The sequence below is a fragment of the Crocodylus porosus genome, unplaced genomic scaffold (assembly GCF_001723895.1).
Source record: "Crocodylus porosus isolate Cpor-Errol unplaced genomic scaffold, CroPor_comp1, whole genome shotgun sequence".
In the NCBI taxonomy this organism is placed as follows: domain Eukaryota; kingdom Metazoa; phylum Chordata; order Crocodylia; family Crocodylidae; genus Crocodylus; species Crocodylus porosus.
The window spans coordinates 91,000,377-91,017,098 of NW_017728931.1; the positions used below are offsets into that span (position 1 = coordinate 91,000,377).

The 16,722-nt window shown below is 40.3% G+C and overlaps 1 protein-coding gene across 1 annotated transcript in view; it reads left to right on the plus strand.

The window, feature by feature from the left end:
- Positions 1-16,152, plus strand: part of PRICKLE1 (prickle planar cell polarity protein 1) — a 91,941-nt gene extending 75,789 nt beyond the window's left edge. Inside the window, exons 2-8 of the mRNA XM_019543361.1 lie at positions 5,742-5,931; positions 9,552-9,665; positions 10,452-10,589; positions 11,059-11,262; positions 11,910-12,096; positions 12,558-13,421; positions 15,032-16,152. Of these exons, the coding sequence (XP_019398906.1) occupies positions 5,800-5,931; positions 9,552-9,665; positions 10,452-10,589; positions 11,059-11,262; positions 11,910-12,096; positions 12,558-13,421; positions 15,032-15,891 (2,499 nt within the window). The 5' untranslated portion in view covers positions 5,742-5,799 and the 3' untranslated portion in view covers positions 15,892-16,152. The remainder of the gene's footprint in view (positions 1-5,741; positions 5,932-9,551; positions 9,666-10,451; positions 10,590-11,058; positions 11,263-11,909; positions 12,097-12,557; positions 13,422-15,031) is intronic.
- Positions 16,153-16,722: the final 570 nt, after the last annotated feature.

A 16,722-nucleotide genomic window follows, 5' to 3' on the forward strand; every position in this document is an offset into this window, starting at 1 on the left:
GATGATCTCCCGAGGTCCCTTCCAGCCCTAATGTCTATGAAATCTATGAAAATCTATGAAATAATCGTTATAAAATCTTTTGATTTTATTTTGTTCAGGAAATTACCATTTGAAGCCTCCCCACCCACCCCCAGCTTTTCCAGTTTCACCTTGCTTCCTACCCTATGGAAGGATTCCTGCATGTGTCCTTTAGATTTGCCGGGCCTGAAGAATGCTGCTTTGGTACGAGTTCTACAGTCCTGTTTTAAACAAATTCTAGTGCAAAGAAGTTAAATGGAGCTGGACTTCAAGTGGCTTAATTGCCCACCCCTGAAGTAGATTGTTATTTGGGCTGGAGGGGCCACATAGGGAGTTTTGGTGAGTTGTTGCAGGCCTGGCCAGCACCCACCTCCCTCCACCCCCTTCTGCCCACAACAGCTCACCAAAACTTTCAAAGTGGTAGATTACTGGAGGGTCCAGGGGCGCTGGATGGAGCAGGCGGGTGGGGTCTCCATGGAGACCAGTTCGGGACCTCTGCAGGCAAGGCACGTGTGGGGCCACAGCCAAGTGAAGAGCATAGTTTGGAATGGGATGGGCGAGTGGGGCCAGGAGTGCGGGGCTGGGCAGGACAGGGCTCCCATTCCTTCTGGCACCCCTGCTGGAGGGTGTGGGGTGGAAATGCTGGGGTGCCCCGGCAGTGGGGGCCAGGTCTGGTGGCAGTGACAACACAGGTGGTGGCAGCAGCAGCCAGGAGCTGAGGCTGCCAGGAAGCAGAATTTCATTATCAAGCTGCCCTAGCCCTGCTTCGTACCTGGAGGCAGTAGGACCAGCACATGAGCCATGGCCTGTGCTGTCTGCCACACCTGCTGCAAGAGGAGCTGAGGGACCGTGCTGGATAAGATTCACTGGTGGACTGGATCCAGCGCATGGGCTGTATTTTGTCCACCATGACCTACTTTCTTTTCTTGCAGTGGCAGGATGTTGGTAGTACCTTCATCATCCTGCTGTTTTACCAGTTGCAAGATAAGGTGTGTATGGTTGTTTTTTTTTTTAGGTATTATGCCTGGTAGTTGTGTGTGAAGGTTGTTCCCAAAATTTATTAAGAATAGGGATGGTTTAGAAAGGAATAATCCTGCCTTGGGCGGGAGAGTTGGACTAAATGACTAGATGATCTGCTGAGGTCCCTTCCAACCCTACCTATCTATGATTTTAGGGCTCTCTTCTTTTAGCCTCTCCAATTTATCACTGCCCCAGAGTCTTAACTTCCCTGTAGATGTAAATGGTACATTTACATATCCTTGGCACACTTGAAAATCATAAATTACCAAGGGCTGTAGTTTCCTGCAGCTCCATCACATCCACCAGGCCAAGCATGCCCTGCCTGTGGGCGTCCCAGGCCAGTCTCCGTGGAGATCCCACCTGCCCCCTCCATCCATCCCCTCTAGTGGTGGGTGCAGGGCAGACTGGTGACAAATGTTAGAAATTCTGTGCTGAAATATCAACAGTGTGCATAACATAATACTGGACTCTTACTCAGGGTATTGGAACAATTAAACACAGTAGAATTCCACTTTATTCATAACAGCCTTGCTAAAAACTCCCTCCCTCCTGGAGGCAATTCGTTTCTTCTGAATAGGATTGTCTTGTCCACAAAGCGTGGGTAAAAACAGCCTAGAGCCACCACCAGGAACAGTTCCACTGGCTTGAACCTGATGAAAATAGTTGTACTTGAAATGTGAATTTTGTCTGTGGTTATCTGGCGTTCTCGCCCTCCTGGTTAATATTTTAAGATGATCTGCATGGATGGCCCAAAAGAAAAGGTATTGAGGTTTTCCATACCAATATGACATTTATCCTTCTAGAGGAATTAGTAGTGGGCACTAAGCAGATTTTGGCAATTGCCACAAACCACTATCTTTTACAGTTTTAGAAAACTGCTTATCAATTTCAGAACATTGCCTACATGCCAGAATAGCTATGTACAGAGCCCCCAAGGATCTGGTTATTGTACAAGAGCCACCAATGTTGAGTTGCTCTTCTTCCCTGGTGCTGTATTATTGAAACAGTAGAATTGGTTTAAAACGTAGATATGCTTGTTGCTGAACTTCACCACTCCAGAGTAGGTGTGGGGAACTTTGCAGTACCACATTGTTTGGAGGGACGAAAAAAACAATGCTGAACAGCAGAAATACTTATAATGTTTCCTCTTATGGGGGCCAGTGTGTCTGTGAGTGTGTGCGTATGCATGCACACACTCTAGTTTATTTATGGGAACCAATGCCAAAGCACCCTAACCTTCCACGGGTAATGCAGAGGGACAAGGGCTGTCAACATCCCACCACTGAAAGTGGTGTTAAAATGTACCTGGAGAGCCAAGGAAGTTAAATTACAGTTTAGAATTTACTTTTCTGCACTTCTGTCCAACACTAATTGCTTAATAAAACATTACCAAAGTTTGTGACTCCTTTTTCATGGGTCATAGCTGAATTCAGGTTAGAAAGACAAGACTTTGGCAAATACTTGAGGTATATAAGGTAGCAAAATGAGAAATTTCAGGTTACGTTTCACATAATTAGCATCTCTCTCTCTCTCCCCTCCTTTTTAAATCTATCTTGTTCCAAACAAGGGTATTCTAAAGCAGCACATTTGATGCCTGATTTGTCTTCCAAAGTAACTTGATCTTTTACAGAAGATATTAGTAAATATGATGCATGCATCCAGCAGCTCAGAATTATTTGGATGCATCCTGAATTCATGGAAGGGATCAAGATATTAAGCCTCGATGCTAGGATCATAGAACTATTATGACTGTGGTTAGTGCCTGCCTGAGCTCTGTTACCAGTGAGCTCCCAATGGGCTTTTACAATCCTGGGAATAAGAAAAAAGTCTTGAGTCTAAAATTGAGATTTTTTGCTCTGATTGCTAGTGGGTGATTTTATTTCTCTTAAAAGCTGAGAAAACAAGTACCTTGGAATTGAATCGTGTTATCTTCTTAGTATCTGCTTTCAAACAATATTTTAGGGGACAAAAAGTATATGCTGAGATGCTTATCGGTGAATTTTAGATATCTAAATGGAGTTTAATGAGTTCTATCTAATGATCATACTTTTAAGTCACTTGTTCAATAGATGATTACCATGTGGTCCAGGAACAGTAATATAAGACGACAAACTGTGTAGACACTAAATTAATAAGCCTGACTGAAAGAGATCATGCCATTCCCAAAAGAATGGAAGAAAGCACAGTAGGATGACACCTTTGAGACTAACTGGTTCAAAGAGACATGGACATGAGCTTTCATAGGTGACAGGAACTAATATTTAAAAGATTTTTTTTTTAAACTTCAAACATAAATGACTTGCACCTGTGTTAAAATGATTTGTTTTAAAGGTCAAACTCTAAACAGTAGAAAAGGAAATGAGGTCATCTTTACTTTTGTTAACGGTGAAGTAAAGTCATATTTATTTATTGGTTGTTTGGGATATATTGGATTTCTGGCACACATGCTTACTTTGAAACAGTTAACACAAAAAGGCCAATATAGGGCTTTCTTTCACTTACCTTAAAAAAAAAAAAAACACTGTAATTTAATTTAGCTGTAATTTAACCATGTTTGCTAATTTTATCACTTCAACAACTGGAGTAAAATTTGAGGATCTGTCTTAAAATACCTGACATGATTTGTGAAAATAAGCACTTGTGGTGGTGGCTTGGCCAGAGAAATCTGCTCGTTTTACTTGAAATAATATTTTATGATGTTAGCAGTCTTTATTACAGTGTAACTATGCACTGTAATAATAGTCTGTTGGCATCTTTAATAAAAAAGTATTTTTCAAAGTTTATAACAGTTGTTTTAGCTAGCAGTGGGCTAAAATTAGTGTGTAAATCTTCAAGCCAGATGTGAACTTAATTCCCAAACAAAAATTTTAAAGTAAACTTTCAGTAATATAGTAGCAGTAAAGTAAGATAAGTAATTAATCTTTTTAGGCGTCTTGGAAAGAAATGGTGTGATATAAAGGTATATTTTAAGAAGGTGCCCATAACATGTAGAAAGGTGTGTATTGCTATTCTTTTAACTTGGAGGCCATTCACACAAACACACCTACAACACCTAGTTCTAAGGAATGGGTTTATGATGAGAAACGTCATGCTGCAACAACAACAGTTAATATCATGGATATGTTGGATGTTATACTTAAGGCTGTCCTTGTCTAACCTGATAATTTAGCTGTTTTTCCTCCAGTGATTTAGCACTGGTTTAATTCCACTGATATCTGCAATGGTGAGACAAATAATGTAATATTACTTAAACAAATATTTATACTGCTGTGTTGTTTAGACCTGCTCTGAGCAAGTGTGGCAAAATATTTTATGGCTGGTCTATACCCACTACTAGCATTAGTAGAGTTGGATCTATCCGTAGGTCACTTGTGAAAGAATACACACACGCACACTTGGAAAATATAGCACAAAGACTGAATATCGACATAATATACTTCCTTATTTTTATAAGTATAAATTAGTTTCTAATTTAACAACATCAGTATCAGTGCAAAAAATGAGCTTGATGCTGAGTACACAGAAAATCGAATTGAGGGCAAATCATTGACAAGCACACTGCATCTCGTCGACTTACAAAGGCCGTTCTTGTTTCTTATTTTTGATGTTTGTTACTGATGGGTATCTGAGCTCACACAAGTGTGTTGTTGAAAATAATAACGGTGTGTTTATTGCCTTGCTTCCAATTGCTGGGAATTCTTTGGCAGTAATTATCCAGAGTTTGTCCAGTGGTAGCTCAACAAATTTCAGTCTGGGTTGCAGTCTGAATCTTAGCCAGCTGCTTTTTTTCTCCTATGACAATTGGGAAGTGTTTTCAGGTGGTTCCATAACAAATGCATTGCACACCCAATCATATAGACTCGCTGGGAGTGATTGCAAGGACTGGATAATTTTATCTTGTAGAGATGAGGAATTATCTTGAATTAATTCAGAAGCACTTCACTGTACCAGCTTACAACAAAGGCACCACTCTGCACTCAACAGAGACCCCACACAACTTTCTTTTTTCCTACCATGCTGAAGTGCCTGCACAGACACATATAAGCTGCACCACATCTTCACCGCAATTGTTTTGTGGAGTGATGTCAATATACAAATGTTGTGTAGAGTGAATAGTCTTACAAATTCTGGCTTGGAAATGTAATGATGTATGTTTTAAACCCAAAAAAAGTATTATTTTTCATGGCACACTTCCATAGCTCTTGCAGCACATTAATGTGCCATGGTGCACTCCTTGGGCGTCACTGAGTTAGACTTCTGTTACTTGCTTCATTGTCTACAAACCAAGCTTGTACAGTTAAGTCTTTTTCTGGAAATTTTTATATTCTGGGCGAGCACTCTGTTCTGTGAGTGCTTCTCTCTCAAATTGCTAGTGACTGCATAAGGAACTTGCAGCATTCTTTTGTGTTTAATGTCTGCTCGGTGTATTGCAATTCTTTATTACTTAAGTATGTAACTATAAGGTAAACCAACAACTGTGTGCGCAAAATACGGAAGCATATATTTGCTGCTGCTAAACATGCTAGGTTGGAGGTTTTTTGGAGGGGGAGAGGCATTCAAACAGCTCACAGCATACAGTGCATAATTTATAGTGTGATAAATCCAAACCTCTTCATTTATCATAACATCACTTCCATATGTGGAGATAGTCAGCAGGCTTTTCCTGTTCAATTTTGTTAACATACTCTTCTAATCTTTTTTAGGACCATTGCTTCATGAACTGCAACTAGATAACTGCAACTCTTCTCTTTGCACTGCATTATGCCATTGGAGATGGACTCAAAAGTAAACAATCTTACTTTTGGGTGTCAACGAAGCTCAACATCTGATGATGATTCTGGCTGTGCCTTAGAAGAATATGCTTGGGTTCCACCAGGCCTTAGACCAGAACAGGTAGGAGGTGATATTTATGGCCATAATTTCATGTGTTATGGGCTGTCTGAAAATCTTGTGTAGTTTTATAATATTTATAGAACTTAAGAAAGCTTTTTTTCCTCCTTCGTTTTTTGCTTCTGGTGACCTATCTTAAGGGAAGCTAAGACTCTTTGGTTATAGGAAAGAGTGCCTACATTCTGTAAAAATGATTTGTAGTGAAGATTTATATATATATTCGGCTGCCCAAGGTCTAAAGAAACAGGGAACTCAACTCATTTCTTTGAATAAGGCAATTTTGTTAAATATTGCAAAGAAAGAAACCATTAAAATCTTGTAGCATTGTATTAATTGCAGAAACAGCTGATAATTTTTTGCTGAATAATAAGACATTTGCTACTGATGTACTGGATGTTAGCTACATTAATTAAAGTGTAGGTAACTAAATTATTGCTGTGACAGAAATGATTATATTAAAATATTTCAAGACTTGTTAAACAGCTGTACATTTACCACTTGTGCAAAGACATCACTCTAGTATTCCTTCTTGAGTTGAAGGTTTGGAGGGCAAGACTGTATTATATTTTAAAAGTACAATGGAAGGGAACAGTTCAATGATTCTGAAACAGAACTGACAGATGGCCACAGGAGGAATTTGCTACTTCAAACAAATATTTAAAAACCGGGTGATAAATAAAGTTCTGATGGTGTCATTTTAAAGCATGATACAAAAGTACCGGAAAAACATGGTTAGAGGATTCATGAAGCATTTGTTAAATGTTTACCTGAATCCAAAACAATCAGTAATTTAAGATGACCGTTCCTCCCCCCTACGTCATTAGATTTTATACATAGACAATTTAAAATTTTGTTACAATCTTCCATGTACACAATCTAATTATTGGAGGGTCATCTTAAATTTGTCCCCCAGCACTGCAGTGCGAAAGCTGTGGCAGGTCGGGGGGGAGAGCAGGAGGTAGCCATCTGATGGGGGGGGAAATGGGGTTTGACCCCTGCCTCTTGACCTCTGTTGCCTGTTGACTCCACCTCTTGGGCATCTCCCCTCAGCCTCAGGTCCCATGGATTTGAGTAGATATGCCTGTTGGAGGCCTATTAGGTCCCTTGTAGTTGGCATTAATTTACTCGGCAGTAATTCAGTGCTATATGCTGGTGTGGAACAATTGTTCAGCTGGCAGCTGATATAATCCATCTTCATGCAGGAGCAAAAGAACTACTTTTTGCTATTCAAAATGCGAGGTAGGGTGGGACCTGAGAGACTAACTGCTGAGAGAGATGAAGGTGGGTTAAAGCGTGAACTAAACTGACTATGGATTCTTGATCCATTACTTGGCCTCACTTTTAAAACTTTTATAATGGGTGAACTGTTTTGTTCATCCCTCTTGATCTCTTCAAATCACTTTTGCCTCCATCAGCATTGCCTACCCCTATCCTTTCCTTCCCCTTTGTCTATCTTTTGTATTTAAATTACTTTATTCCTTTCTAACTGATACCCTTCCTCTGTGCATATCCATTAGGGCTGTGTGAAGATTCAGGTGCTGATTCACTTCAGAAGAGATTCGGCGGCCGAATCTCTGAATCTGAAGCAAATCGGGAGACCAGTAAAAAGGTCTGAATCGATTCGAAGCTCTCCGAATCAATTCAGAAAATATTCAGAGAGCTTCGGAGATTCAGGCAGTCCCCGCTCGCTGCCACAGGGAGCTGGACCTGGACTCTGTGCCACTAAGTAGGGGGTGGAGGGAGGGGGAAGGAGACCACGGGGGGACCCCTGCCCACTCTCCTAGCCATGTGAGTGGCTGCCCTGCCCAGCCCCAGCATCCTGGCTCTTTACCAAAAAACAAAAAAGCCCCAGCTCCTACCAGGGGGGCGGGGCACAGCAATTCCCTCTGCCCCCCCACTGTCCCGTGCTGTGTGGGGCTCTGCCATGAGCTTCCATCCCCCGCCCACTCTCCCAGCCCCATCAGTGGCTGCTCTGCCCAGCCCCAGCTCCTGATTCTTAAAAAAAAAAGCCCCAGCTGCTGCAGCCGTTGGGGCTTCTGGGGGCTCGTGGCAGGGCCCCACACACTGTGCAGAGCAGTGGAGTACAGTGGGGATTGCCCCCCCCGGCCTGGCAGGGGTCAGGGAGTGCAGGGCTTTTGTTTTGTTTTGTTTTGTTTTTTTAAAGACCTGGGATGCTGGGGCTGGGCTGGGGAGCAACCATTGATGGAACTGGGAGAGCGGGCAGGGGATGAGGCCTGTTTGGTTCAGAGATTTGGCAGCAGCCAGATTTGGGCAAATCGATTGACAACAGCGATTCGAATCACCGAATCGAATCACTGTCCCCCGAATCGGCTGAATCCGAATCCAAAGTGAATACTAGCCGGTTCGTACAGGCCTAATATCCATTCGCAGCATCAGGAGCAGGATGTAGACCAATGCAAACTTATGCCTCTAAATGGTTAGCCTCTAAGGTGTCACCTTACCCTGCCTTCTCTCTACTTCTAAAATTTTTAAGAGAAATGTAGTAAATTTTCCTTGGGTTTCACAGACTTAAAAGTGTTTTTCATACAGAATAAGATGTCAGTGGTTTTGATAACCATGTAATAAGCTGAGAGACAAATATAATGCTCAATCGCCTTTTAGGTTTTCCATTGGCTTCTGTTCCTGCAGTTTCTTGTAAACAGACTCAATGATGAGTTGAGTTAAAGTTTACTGTATTGAAATTGGACATTTTTAAGCACTTTTAATGCTTTATACTATGTTTTCCATTTAATTTTGATTACTGCTTGAAGAAAGTAACTGACTACTGATTCTCTTCTAAATATATCTAACACACCTTGTAAGCTGTTGACTTGAAATCTGGATGGCAAGCAACATTAATTGCCAATAGTCAGATCTTATTTACGGCCTCATGCCTTATGATGAACTGGAAACTGCACAGGAAATAAAACTGAAGCTGTTCCACACGCACCTTTTTTTGCCATTGGTCTTTGTCACAGCTTTCAGTGTTCCTGTCAGAAGTTTTATACTGATAAAATGAAAACTAGTTTGAAAGTACTTTTTAAAAGTGTGTGTGTGGCTCAAACGCACAAAAAACATGAATACATCAAGTAACTCTGTACCTGTTTGAAATGTGGCTAAGTCCAACCTCCTCCCATGAGTCTTAACAAAAGCCCACATAGAAGCAATGAAAACTGATATTTAGGATGAACCTGATTACAAAGCCACTTTTGTCTCATCATCATGCAGAATCCACAGAGCAAATTAAGCTAGCTGATTTCTGGACACCTTCATGAACTGTGTGGTAAACGGTAGAGAGAAATTTGGAATTTTAAGTCTTGCTGACCAGCCCTGAAGTGGGTGGGAGTCGTGCATAATTTATGATACCCCTGTGACTGCAAATTGCATTCCAGAAAAGCAATTCAGCAGCTGGGTGCTAGTTATATTGGAGGCAATCCAGTTCTGCTGAGTTAGCTCATCTGGTCCTTCTGTTACCTAGAAGAAAGCAAATCCTATCATGGGCCTGATGTAACACATCCTGGTTCCTTTGTAAATCAGACTTAAGATAGGGCACCTGCTGAAAGACATTTACAGTGTTTGCTCATGTGGATCTCTGTTCTGAATTCCTAATACTTCCTTATCAGGTCCAGCTGTATTTTGCCTGTTTGCCAGAGGAGAAGGTCCCTTACATTAACAGCCCTGGAGAGAAATACAGAATTAAACAGCTTCTATATCAGCTGCCACCCCATGATAATGAGGTAAATATGGTATTTAACTCAGGGCATGCTTCTGTACTACCAACTGCTTGATTATCTTACTGGTAATTTGTTACTTAGCCAAAACCAGCACTGGCAATGTTATCTAACCTATAGAAGTCAGCACAGTGTGTACATACACTGCTGAATCTGTTCTTTTACTTGTCCATTTTGGGTCTTCTCAGACAAGAGCTGTCTAGCTGGACGTAGCCTTTTCTTGCTAAGAAAGTTGGTGTCAGTGCAATAAACTTAACAGAAGTTGGTTTTATAGTGTTTGCAACCACCCACCAATTACCAGGAACCTGCAAATTCCTGAGATTTTACTGTAGCACACAGAAAGGATGCTTTGTGACAAAGGTTTGAGGGCTTAGATATTCTGTGTCATTTGGGGTAGAAGTGGAAGTAACAAATAAACCCCTTGTAGAAAGAAGATCAGTGCTTAGGTGTGCATACTGCAATATGTAGTGTGGCTAGCATCCTTTAAATCCATTAACAAATATAGTTTAACATAAATCACTATGCAGAACTCTAGACAGCAACAGTTTAATATGCCATTCAGCTATTTATAATTTAGCTAGTTAATCTTTAACGCAAAATGTATCTTCACAGTTATTTTCTACTGTAACATGTGAAAGACTTCCTACCATTTGCATTTCAAGAACAGTTAGGAAAAGCTTCTTGGTACATTTAATAGGGATATTGTTCTTAAATTTATATTTAGTAATTAACAGAATGTAAATGGGAAATAGCTTAGTATCTAAAATATGTACTGTATGTCTTCTATTGAAGGTCAGATATTGTCAGTCTTTAAGTGAGGAAGAAAAGAAGGAACTGCTGATGTTTAGTGCTCAGCGTAAGAAGGAGGCACTGGGGAGAGGCACTATTAAACTACTCTCAAGAGCACTAATGCATGCAGTTTGTGAACAGGTAATTTTATTACCATAAGGAATCTAGCTGTATTAATACCACTGATCTTAAACATGCTTGATATTTAATACAGTCTGTCTTGATCTCTACTTGGTGGGCCTCAAAGAGAAATTATGGAATATTAATAAAATTCTATATGGGCAGAAAAAAGAAAATGACTTGTTCCAAAGTCAGAAGGTCTGTCATCTATATTGATGTGAATCAGCTGCATAAAACCACTGGTGTGAATATAACCAAACAATTTTCAGATGAAAGTTTTAAAACACCTAGCTAGTATGAATAGTAAAACTTAGTTTTTCAGGAAAACTATGTATTATTATAATCCAAGAGTATTTGGTCCCTTTTTGACAAAAAAAATGGAATAAATGTCAGTGTATGGGGTTTTAATACTACTGTGAAGAAGTACCCAATGGTGGTACTCCTGCAGTGGCAAGTGTTTAAAGGTTTTTTGGTTTTTTTATGTTTACAGTGTGGCACAAAAGTAAATGGAGGAGAAGTTGCTGTTTTTGCTTCAAGAGCTGGACCTGGAGTATGTTGGCATCCATCTTGTTTTGCATGCTCTACATGCAATGAGCTGCTCGTTGACCTAATCTACTTCTACCAAGATGGAAAAATTCACTGTGGTAGACATCATGCTGAACTTCTCAAGCCTCGTTGCTCAGCCTGTGATGAGGTAAATACACCTTATAATTAACCCCATATGTTCACAAAACCCACCATTAGCAGGATAACAACCTGCAATATTACTTACCCAGTTAAAATATTAGGATTTTTTTTAAATGGATACCCATAGGCTGCATGGGCTGAAATATGTAGATATCGACCACTACTCCAGCATCCCAATGTATCTTGTAAAATTGGCTATTCCAGAAGTGCCAGAACTGAATTTACGAAGAGCCTGCTTGCATATCTGAGATTTGCTTTAACTCTTTGGTTTTGATTCTAAAGAAAACTTGTACAAAATTACTCTAGGATTTTTTAACACAGACCATCTTACTCATTGTTCAAATTATTTTGATCTTTGTTTCATTTGATATAAAATAGATGTGTTTTAAATTGGTATGTATTACTTTAAAGCATTTAAATTATTTAAAATGTTATTTATTATTTTAAATTATTTATTTATGGTCATAAAGCTGACATGCTTTTGCTTTAGTTATACTAATGTTTTGTTCTTTCGTTAATACTGAACACTGAAATAGAATTGGTAAATGTATTAAATGGTAGTCTGTTACCTACACAGAATGGGTACTTTCCCTTTTTGATCCAAAGAACAGTGTGCTTGGATGCTTGCCTAAAAGTTTACTTTTATCCTGTAAGATCATCTTTGCGGATGAGTGCACAGAAGCTGAGGGTCGCCATTGGCACATGAAGCATTTTTGTTGTCTCGAGTGTGAAACTATCCTTGGAGGACAAAGATACATAATGAAGGATGGACGCCCATTCTGTTGTAGCTGTTTTGAATCTCTTTATGCAGAGTACTGTGAGACCTGTGGGGAACACATAGGTAAATATATCTTTCTTCAGTACTGTGAAAGCTGGTTAAGATTGGAGTCTCACAGGACTCAGAAAAAGTTCCAGTTTTAGACAGGTTTCTGACCTACAGGGAAGCTTCCTAGTCCCTCTGCTGCACTTAGACCATGGACATACACACAATAGATAATTACTTTGCATCATTCTTACAGGGTCGTTCTACTAACAGAACCCAGATTCCTTTCCGTGTCAGACAACTTCTGGTTTATACAGACACAGTTATACATGATTCCCCATAAGGAATGCCAAGACTGTAGAAATATTTCAGCTTGAGTAGGTTTCCAGCTTTTACAGTTCCATGTTAGATAGGTTTTACTATATTGTTAGAGGTAGCTGAACTGCATAAATATGCTAATTTCTTAGTTAAAATGCTGTGGTTATTTTAATGCATGACTATTTTAGTCATGACTTTAATAACTGTTTTGCCTCTACCAGGTGTTGACCATGCTCAGATGACTTATGATGGACAGCACTGGCACGCTACAGAGACCTGCTTTTCTTGTGCTCAGTGCAAAACCTCTCTACTGGGCTGTCCTTTCCTTCCCAAGCAAGGACAAATTTACTGTTCAAAAACCTGTAGTTTGGGAGAAGATGTTCATGCCTCTGATTCCTCTGACTCTGCCTTTCAATCTGCCCGATCAAGGGACTCTAGAAGAAGCGTTCGCATGGGAAAGAGCAGTCGGTCAGCTGACCAGTGTAGACAATCTCTTTTACTATCACCAGCACTGAATTACAAATTTCCTGGTCTTTCTAGCAATGCAGATGACACCCTTTCTCGCAAGCTGGATGACTTAAGCCTTTCAAGGCACGGGGCAAGTTTTGTTGATGAAGACTTCTGGAAAGGACGAGTAGAACAAGAAATGCCTGAAGATCCTGAAGAGTGGGCTGAGCATGAAGACTATATGACTCAACTACTTATAAAGTTTGGTGATAAAGGCCTCTTCCAGCAGCCCAGTGAAGTAGACATCAGATCAAGTGAACACTGGATTTCTAATAGCATGGCCAAAAGCAAGTCTGAACTGAAAAAAAATAATCAAAGCCTGGCAAGCAAAAAGTATCAGTCAGACATGTACTGGACCCAGTCACAAGATGGCTTGGGTGATTCTGCCTATGGCAGCCATCCAGGCCCTGCCAGCAGCAGAAAAATTCAAGAGTTGGATATGGAACATGGGGCTTCAGGATACAATCATGATCAGACACAGTGGTACGAAGGCTCATTGGAATGTCTATCAGATCTGAAACAACAAGAACAAAGTGTTCGTGATTCAATGGATTCATTGGCTTTGTCTAATATAACAGGTAACTTCATAACGAAAAACTAAGTGCTTTGTTCTGCAGGTGAACCAGGAAAGGGATCAGTGGGTGTTAATGCCTCACTTGGTTATTTCTTTAAATTACTATACCTACTCAAATGCAAGCCAAGGTTCTGCCCCCATTTAAACATGGGAGGAGGGGAAAGCCCTGTGTCTTGGATTTGAGTACAAGGCAGGGGATGGCACGTGCAGGTTGGGCCCGGAGCTACAGCTGCTGCATGCCCCACCATTGCCTCTGTCCCCTGACTCTCTTCTCCCTCCTTCCCCTGCAGCCTCACACCCCTGCTGCAGCCCAGACCAGTTGTTGCCATTGCTGCTGCTGATACTGGACCAGGCTGGGATTGAGGGGGAAGGGTGTGGGAAGCAGAGGAAGCAAGTTGGGGGTGGGGCAAGGGGCAGGCTGCTTGATTCCCCCACTGCCTAGCCCTGCCACTGCTTTCCTTGCTGCACTGGGGGGCAGGGGGCACATTTAATACAACCCCCCAATAATTAGATTCTATACATGGAAAATTTATAACATTTATACATTTTTCCATGTATGGAAAATCTTACTGATTGGGGAGTTGTCTTAAATTCATTGTCATCTTGGATTCTGGTGAATGCAGTATTCCAAAGGCACCTGAAATTAAGTTTTTACAAATGCCAAATGTATCCCTGAGTCATATGCCTCCTGCCTCATGGAAGCTGATTGGAAAAAAGTGTATGTATGTACGTGACACTAAGATTGGAGGGGTTTTGTTATTTCCTTATACTTGCAAGAGGAACCCCACACCCTAAACCATGTGGTAGTAGCAGCAATGTTATCAACTAGCTCAAGGCAGTTCCTTGTTATCTAATCCTACCAGTTCACGAGGAAAAAAAAAATTGCATCAATGTGCAACAAATCTGTGTGCTAAATATGAAAATGAAACCCTCTGGGTTATAGAACCTAAAAGCAATTTTGTAAAATTGGGATTTTTGCTTGTATGTGTAGTAAGAGATGAAAGTGAGTGACCTTTTAAAAAAAATGGTTCCTGTCCACACTGGCTACTTTATCTCCAGCTAAAATCCCCCCTCCTCCTCCTTACCCTCCCCCACCACTAGCATTTTAACAATATGCAGAAGACCAGCTTTGTATTTTCTAGTTTGCTTTGGAAGAATTATTGGGAATATGTAACGTGTCATTAGTCCTAAACTGAAAATGTTGTTGCATCTTTTGTAAAGGCATCCTTAAAGTCACTAAACCTTTAAATTCAAATGTTTAAAAATAGTTTTGCAGGCTAACTTAAAAAAAAATCTTATCCCATCCCTTTCAAATTGTTCCACACTGTTGACGTCCTTATGTTGACCCTTATGTTCTCCAGTAATATTAGTCAAGATCTAAACTTCTGATTTTTTTTAAAAAAAACCCCAAACCATACATTTCAGGGCTTATTTATACATCAAATGAACAAAAGACAAGAATATTTTTCTTGGTGTAGTCAATCCTTTAAATCACACATTCTATCATAAGCCCTGTTTACTCAATAAATCTTTATTCAAACTTGAAAAAAGAATTGTCAAGATGCCTCATTACAACTTCTATATAAAATATATTCTAACTGGCTTTTCCCCCAGGGGCTTCTGTGGATGAAGGCAAGCCACGGCCATCTTTGTATTCTTTACAAACCTTCCAAGAGCTGGAAGCTGAGGAATGTGAGAAAATGAGTAATATGGGAACCCTGAATTCTTCAATGCTCCATAGGAGTGCAGAGTCTTTGAAAAGTTTAAGTTCAGAATTGTGTCAAGAGAAGATGATATTGCCAGAGGAAAAGCCAGTGCATATGCCTGTACTTAGAAGATCCAAATCCCAGTCTAGACCACAACAGGTAAAATTTTCAGATGATGTTATCGACAATGGAAACTATGAGAGTGTTGAAATTCGTCAGCCTCCAATGAGTGAGAGAACTCGTAGGCGTGTTTACCATTTTGAGGAACGTGGACACCGCCATCAGCGTCGTCGCAGGAGAAGTAGAAAGTCTCGTTCTGACAATGCACTTCACCTGGCTACAGAAAGAAGATGCTCACCAAAAGAGAGACTTCAGTTTTACTCTCCTCAGGATCATGACAAATTTATCCAAAATAAAAGCCCACATCAGATTCAGGCATATATTCAAAATGCAGAGCTGTACGGACAGTATACCCATGCTACTTCTGATTATGCGCTGCGAAACCAGGTGGTTGATAAATTTTTTGGACTATATGGTGATGAAGATGATTCCTGGTGTTCAACTTCATCATCATCTTCATCTGACTCTGAAGAGGAAGGATATTTTCTAGGACAACCAATACCACAGCCACGTTCATTAAGATATCCATACTATACGGATGATCTTTCTAGTCCAACTACTGCACTGTCCAGTTCTCAGTTTGGGCAAGGGACAACCAAATCAAAGAAGAAAAAGGGACATAAAGGCAAAAACTGCATAATTTCTTAATGTCCTATGTTTAACGGTTTAAGACCAATTTTGTAGTTACTTATCTGAACCATTTTTTTAAATTGTGCCTAAGCAAGTTGTTGAAGTTGTTAATGCTTTGCCAATGTAAATGATAACTACTGGTGTTTACAGTGTAAAACTAACTTTCAGAAACATTGTTTCTCCAGATAAGAGTTAAACTTGCCAAGTTTACCCAATAAGTTGTAGTTGTTCTACTCTGTTACTGCATTTTTTATTACAGACACTATGTGGACATTTAAACTTGGGTGACTACCATGTCAGTCCATTTGAGAAAAGGGTGCAATAACATGAATGAACTGTAGAGTCATTATTTGTCCTTTATTGTTGCTTTACGTATACAGATGGCTTTTATCTTTTTGGGCTTTTTCCTTGGAGTGAAACACCCACACTCCTGAGATCAAAAGTCACACCTTGACTTCTTTCACTAGAGGTCCCTTTGTCTCTAGAAACTGGAATTTTAATCTCTTGTTGTATTTGAATCTTGTGTACAACTTTCATACTCTTTGAGTGTGCTATTCTTCTAAAGAATACTTCAGTAAAAAGATGCAAATCCAAACCTGAGTGTAGAAATAGCTGCAGCCATCTTCATATACAGGCAGTCCTCGACTTACATTTCGAGTTACAACATTTCACACTTACGTTTATAAATTGACACCCTGTTTCAACTTTGATATCCATTTTGACTTTACAATGCTCGATCTGACACCAAGCCATGCCAGGGAACAAGTTCGCTGCATCACCCATCTCCCTGGAAAACATCATTTGTCCAAACTTCCCTGGACACTTTCTTTAAGAAAGCAGACAAGACTC